Source organism: Pantherophis guttatus, chromosome 1 (genome assembly GCF_059756535.1).
Source record: "Pantherophis guttatus breed Tessera chromosome 1, ASM5975653v1, whole genome shotgun sequence".
In the NCBI taxonomy this organism is placed as follows: Eukaryota; Metazoa; Chordata; class Lepidosauria; order Squamata; family Colubridae; genus Pantherophis; species Pantherophis guttatus.
This window is the reverse complement of record NC_142063.1, coordinates 5,762,646-5,769,545: the sequence shown is the minus strand read 5'-3', so window position 1 is coordinate 5,769,545 and position 6,900 is coordinate 5,762,646. Positions and strand designations below refer to the sequence as shown.

The following is a 6,900-nucleotide window of genomic DNA, read 5'->3' as shown; positions in this document are numbered from 1 at the left end:
TGGAAATGCTTGTTTCCTTTCTCACAGTCATTCAAATTCAGCAAAGAAAGACCCTTTAAAAAAAAACAACCAAACCCAATAAAATGTGGGTGTTGCTGCCCCAAGCCCTTCCCCCCAACATACAGTGAAGCAAGTTCTACCAGCACACAAGCTTTCCTCTTCTGGAAAGCCCCCCACCCCCACCCCCAGAAGAATGAAATATTGTGAGGGATATTTTAAAAAGGCAGAACATTATATTTCCCTAAATGAGAAATGGAGAAACATGTTTTTTTAGAGGCAGGAAGCAGATACTTTGTGCCCATTAAGAAAGATTGTGCCAAACGATTTTTTTTCCAGAGTTGTGCTAACGCTAGTCTAGCCACCGTAATAATGTGGAGTATTAAATATTTTATATCGTTTCTAATATTCTTTTTAATCATGCCTAATAAAAAGACTTCAGGTTTTAATTCAATTTCGTAGTCTGTTATTTCTAATATCCATGTTTTTATTTTGTTCCAATATTTCTTAATTTCTGGGCAAAGCCACCAAGCATGGTAAAAAGTTCCCTGTGTTTTTTTACATTTCCAACAGGCCGGATTTACATTCGGGTACATTTTTGCTAACCTTGCGGGGGCCAGATACCATCGGTACCACATCTTATAGTGATTTTCTTTATAAGCTACCGATTTTGTCATGCTGTAATTGTTTTCCCATGCTCTTTCCCAGTCTTCTAACTGTATACTGTGCCCAATGTTCCTCACCCACGCTATCATCTGCCCTTTAACCAATTCTTCTGCCAAATCATATTCAAGTAAATATTTATAAATTTTCGAAATTAATTTCCCTTCTTTAGATTCTAGTAATTTGTCCAATCGATTTTGTTTTAAGTCTATTCCTCCCTCCTCTTGGTCCTTTCTATATTTTATCTTTATTTGTGAATAGTCTATTACTATTCCTTGTTCTTTAAGTTCTTCCCTAGTTTTCAATTTCCCCTGTACATCTCCTATTTCTCTGTATCTTAAGATTTGCCAACTGACCAGGAACTAATACAAAAAATCTATATATGCACAGAAATGGACAAACTAATTTTAGAGTTACAGGACAAGGAAGACTCAAAATACTTTACAATATGGAATAGATGGTACCAGTGGATAAACCAGAGGAGGGGGAATGGTTAAAAATGAAATTTAGAAGAAATCAACACAATTAAAAACAGCACTGTCAGATGGATAGAAAAGGAAATAAGTCACTGTGTGTATGTACATATGTATATATAATAATAGAAAGTAGTCAATAGATGAAATTGAGTACTGTATATGTACTATATATGTAATTTTGTTTTTGATTAAGAGAAACTTGTATGTTTTTTATATTTGTATTTTATATTTGTTTTACCGAATAAAGTTTGTTTTAAAATTTAAAAAAAAAAAAAAACAGAAAGAAAGAAAGATTGTGCCAGCCTATTCAGAAACCAGCTGCAGTCTCCCTGCCCCCAAGCAGAAACCGAGGAGGCCACCTTTTAGAAATGCAGATTTGGTAATCCATTCAAGACAGGATATTTTGAAACAAAGGTGGAATGGTGGGATTAGAAGCAACCCTTCATTGCATCACCTCCAGAGCAGTCCAAACTTCAACCAAATTAGCTCAGACAACCACCTAGGATTTGCTTCAGTGGTGAAATCTAAAATTTGTTACTACCGGTTCTGTGGGTGTGGCTTGGGGGGGGTAATATGACTGGGTGGGCATGGCCAACTTTTTTTTTTTTTTAACTTTTAAAACCATTTTTTCTTCAACCTCTTCGGCCAAAGAGGTTGTAGAAAAAAATGCTTTTAAAAGCCTCTGATGTTCCCAGCTGAGCCACGCGATCATTCGGCTTCTTTTTTACTTTTAAAAGCATTTTTTTCTGCCAAAGAGATTGTAGAAACAATGCTTTTAAAAATAAAAAAAAAAGCCTCTGATGATCGCGTGGCTAAACTGGGCATGGGGGGGGGCAGGGATTTTTGCTACCAGTTCTCTGAACCACCCGCCTCCATCGCTACCAGATCGAGCGATCTGGTCCGAACAGGGAACATTTCACCCCTGATTTGCATGTCCTCTTTTGCCTATAGAGCCAGCTGTGACCTCTACATAACCCCTACATGACCCCCCATAGGAATCTGACAAGAGCCAATAGAATATCAGAGCACATGTTCTTCCACAGGAACAGGAAGCTCAAATACAAAGTCCAAAGAAGGTATAAAAAAACCCCCCACTCTCAACTTCATTTGGTCAGGTGCCCCAGGACCAAAGCCATGGTGGTTCTGCTTCACCAATGAACTATTTTTCCAATCAGCCTCCATGTTTCCAGTTTCTTTCTCCTGGTTTGGAACTGAACCAGATGGATATTTATCCCAACAGGCTCATACCCAGTAACTACCAGCAGTTCCTTGCATTGATGTTTGCTGTCTCCAAGGTCAATGAAGATGTTCTTCTGCTTCCTAATATCACTCTTGGCTTCCACATCTATGGCCATTACCAGAGGGAAAGGTTTATTTCCTTGAACAGCCTCTCCATGCTCTCCTCACGAGGCCAAGTGGTTCCAGGTTACAAATGTCACCTGCAGGACACTCTGCTGTCTGTCATTGGAGATCTCAGTGCCAAATCTTCAAGGCAGATGGCCTCCATCTTCAGCATCTTTAAGGTCCCACAGGTAAGAGAGCTCCCTTGGATACAGAATGGAATAAACAAAGAACAGAAGCTTACTCAGGAGCCAAAGAGATAGTTTTTTTGTGGGAGGTGGCACAAAATGAGCATGTGACTCTTAGTTTATTCTTTACTAAAGGGTAGCCATTGTTTTAGTGCCATTTATTCTCTAAAGTTGATGATACCCTCAGTATCAGGTTGATGATTTCTTCTCTTCTCTTTTGAAGAGAACCACAACCAATCAAAATGTATAACTGGTGGTAGGTCAATAAACCACACAGTGGTGACCCCTAAAGTCAACATCAACTTTGTCTTTGAAAAAAGAATCTCATTTTCTCCAGCTCGGTGTTGGCTTTGAGGTCTCTCAGGGAGAGAGAAGAGTTTATCCTTCCTTTTTCCGGATTAATCCCAAGGAATCTCCTCAGTATGTGGGTTTAGTTCAGCTGCTCCTGTATTTCCAGTGGAACTGGGTTGGGCTTGTGACCTCTGAAGATGACATTGGAGAACATTTCATCTCAAGTTTCATACCAATGCTCCAGGAAAAGGAGATCTGCCTGGCCTTCACTGAAAGTTTGAAATTGGATGATATTCAAATTACAATGAAGAAGTTTCTGCTCAATTTCCTTGTCTGGTCTAAAACAGAAGTGTTCATTCTGTTTGGAGGCTTCAGTGTTTCTACCAGTGTAGTTGCGGCAGTAACTAATTATGAAACAATAAAAAAGGCATCATTTAGGAAAGTTTGGATCTTAAGTTCCCATTGGAAAGTTAGTGTGGAGGAATCTCAGGAAGGATTGAAATACATAAAGTTTTTCCATGGGGTCTTGCATTTTAGGGACCACTCCGGGGATGTCTCTGAATTCAGCCACTTCCTCCTGTCTTTAGACCCCTTGAACCCCCAAGGAGATGTCTTTCTCCCTCCATGGTGGGAATTGGTCTTTGGCTGCAAGATCCACAAACCAGGCAAAATCCTTCCAAAGGGGGAAAAACAATGTACAGGAAAGGAGAACATGCAGAATCTGCCCAATTACACTTTTGAAAGGAGGATGACAGGAGAAAGTTACAATATCTACAATGCTGTTTATGCTCTGGCACACGCTTTGCATGCAATGTTTGGATCCAGACCAACCATGATGAGGCTTGGAAAGTGGATCTCCGATGTCCAGTCATGGCAGGTAAGTTCTGATGCTTTTTACTCAGTCCACAGATCCTTAGAGAGGAAGCTCCTCAAATGAATTTCTTCAGTTACCGATTCAATGTCCGCATGCTTCCATATCAAATCATATTAAAACAGCAATTATTTAAAACCGCTAAGAACAATACTTATGTCAGCATTCCAAATTATGTTCTCCTCCAGCGCTGACATGAATGAAAGAAGGGAGAAGCTTTGCTTTAATGCTGAGATGAACTTTTACCTAGTTCCCTCTCTTTAGTAGATAGCGTTACCTGGGTGACAGAGGGAGGGGGGAAATTCCTGTGAAAAGAAAGTGCTTGGGATGAAGAGATGGATCTGCATGATGGCCAATGAGACATTGGGGTTGAAGAACGGAAAGGGAGGGTTTTGGAAGGAGGGGCCAGTTTTGGCTGCACAAAGAGTTCAGGGATGTCGTTCTCCTATTCTTAAATTTAAAAAAGATTCATTAGAGACCTTGCGTTTGAGAATGAAGTTTATTTAAGATAGCAACGAAACCTGACAACTTTATTGAAAGAAGGTAGAGGGGGAAAGAGAAGTAAACCAAATCAGGGGTCCATGAGTTCCACAGAGGAAAGACCTTTATAAAGTTCTGAATAGCCTTCAACACTGGCCCAAATTTGAGGAGAAAGTGTGAGCCCAAAGCAAGATCTCAATCTGTGTCTGTTTGTGCAACACATATCAGCAGGTCAGTTGAAATCTTAGTGAGCATAAATGCAGAACAATCTCAGTTTTGCTCAGAATGTGCCCTGAATCCAACTTCTAAAAATACACTCAGATTTTGTTTAATAATGGATGGAAACTAATCAAAGATAGAAGCAACCTAGAAGTAAGGAGAAATTTCATAACATTGAAAACAATCAGGGGAACAGCTTACCTTAAGAAGTTGTGAGTGCTCAATTGATGGAGGCGTTTAAGAAGAGACAGGATGGCCACTTCTCTGAAATTGTATAGGGTCTCCTGCTTAAGCAGGGGGTTGGATTAGAAGACCTCCAAAGTCCCTTCCAACTAGGTTATTCTATGTTTCTTTGTCAACAACAGCACATAGCAGGATTCAAAGTAGTCCTAATGGGCTCATGGTCGTAAATTCATCAAAATTTTGTGCATCAAAGGCTAAAATGTTGGACCTCTCTGAACAGTGAAGTGACTAACCAGGTCAGATGCTTCCTTCCACATGGCCCAGTTGGTCAGATCTGGTTCCTGTGTTCTGCTGTCTTTGACTATGAACTAGAGAAAGTCAGTGGAATTTTCCATGGTTGTGATAGAAATTATTTTATTGATAGAATGATAGAAATTGTGATAGAAATTATTTATTCATTTCTAAAATTCATTTGTCAACAAGACCTTGGGCCAAAATAACTATTTGAAACTGCAGGTAGCCAAGTATTTAAATTTGGTGTATGGAACTAAAATGTTTGAATGTCTGATATTTTAATTGAAATAGAGTGGTGTATCATTTAATAGTAGGAAATTATTGCAGTTTCAGAATTAAACATTTGGTGTTGCTCCTGATTGTTCAGATCTTCCTCAAGGGAACTTTTCTAGCTTTTCACAAATCAACCCATCTTCTCAAGATGGCCATTCTATGATAATAGAAGCCCTGATATCTCATTTGTAGCTCTAGCCCAAATACTCCAATTTTTGAAGGTTTCCTTTTCTTTCAGATTCTTGCCTATTTGAGGAATGTGCAGTTCAACAACAGTGCTGGAGATGAAGTCTCCTTCTCAGAAGATGGACTGGGATCTGCTCGTTATGATCTTCTCAATTGGGTTTTCTTCTCCAATCGATCTTTTGAACCCATCATAGTTGGGCAAGTAAATCCTGAGGCTCCCCTAGGCCAAGATTTCACCATTAACTCTGATGGAATCATCTGGGCCACAAAGGTGAGCTGCAAAGAAATGTTGTAAGTTCACGGAAAGATTCATTCTCTTCTTGTGATGCAGAATATCTTTCTAAATTGAAAAATACTGAATTCAGTCAGAAATCATGGCACTCATTTGGTGAAAAATCTGCTTTGTGTGTAACACATTGGAGGTCTGATTTGTATCAATCCAGAAAGGGTTAGGCTTGGGAACATCATCTGCTTGAAATGCAGGATACAATTACAGCAAGCAACAGTGATTTCCATGGACCATTGACACTCAATTTCTGGTTCTTTCTTTTAGAAATGCTGTAGTTCAGTCACAAGCCTTCCTCTGAAGATTGAGATTCCAGTTCCAGTCTTCCACATTCATGGATGTGTCAGGCCTGAATCCCTCAGGACTGTTATTGATTTCTGATTGAGAGTGGCAAAGTATTTTTTTAGAAAAAAATCTGAACATAGAAGTAGGAATAAGGAAGGGAAATAGGAATGGGAAAAGACTGAATTCAGCAGGTTCATTGCTTAGTCATCTCAAGCATTTCTCTTTTCTCTTTTAGAAGGTGCCCTTTGCCAGGTGTGGCATGAAGAGGTGCCATGGAGGAGAGAGGAGGAGTGTTCCAGAGGGAAAGCCGGTTTGTTGCTACCAATGTGATGCTTGTCCAGAAGGGACCATGTCTAGTCAGACAGGTAGAGTATCAACGGTCCAACTAGTGAACCCAAAAAAAGGAGACACTCTCAGGAACTTTGTAATCCCCAAAGCAAAGCATTATTGGACACACCATTTCGATACTGAAGAATCAAAACCAGCTCTGGTTTTTCCCACACAAATAAATAAATAAATAAATAAATAAATAAATAAATAAATAAATAAATAAATAAATAAATAAATAAATAAATAAATAAATAAATAAATAAATTTCTATACCGCCCTTCTCCCGAAGGACTCAGGGCGGTGTACAGCCTATTTAAAAACACAAGACAAAACAGCAGTTAAAAATTAAAATGATTAAATAGATTTGGCTCAATTTAAAACCCCAGAAATTTAAAATACCCCAATTTAAAATTATTATGTTGATAGGCCAGCCTGGCGGAACAACAGGGTCTTCAGTGCACAGTGAAACACCCGGAGGTCGGAGATCTTACGTATTTCCGGGGGCCTACATGGTTAAACAATAGCTTCTCCTTCTCC

General features: G+C 39.3%; 1 protein-coding gene across 1 annotated transcript; it reads left to right on the top strand.

The window, feature by feature from the left end:
* Window positions 1–3,623: 3,623 nt before the first annotated feature.
* Window positions 3,624–6,550, top strand: LOC132712084 (extracellular calcium-sensing receptor-like). Its single transcript, XM_087885491.1, has 3 exons — window positions 3,624–3,833; window positions 5,515–5,733; window positions 6,269–6,550. Exons 1-3 carry the CDS (start codon window positions 3,669–3,671, stop codon window positions 6,548–6,550), a joined length of 666 nt encoding a protein of 221 aa, XP_087741617.1. The 5' UTR covers window positions 3,624–3,668.
* Window positions 6,551–6,900: the final 350 nt, after the last annotated feature.

Coding starts and splice junctions, on each gene's coding strand:
- LOC132712084 (XM_087885491.1), top strand. CDS start 3,669: ATGCAGAATCTGCCCAATTACACTTTTGAAAGGAGGATGACAGGAGAA. Junction 3,834..5,514: donor CCGATGTCCAGTCATGGCAG/GTAAGTTCTGAT, acceptor CTTTTCTTTCAG/ATTCTTGCCTATTTGAGGAA. Junction 5,734..6,268: donor GAATCATCTGGGCCACAAAG/GTGAGCTGCAAA, acceptor TTTCTCTTTTAG/AAGGTGCCCTTTGCCAGGTG.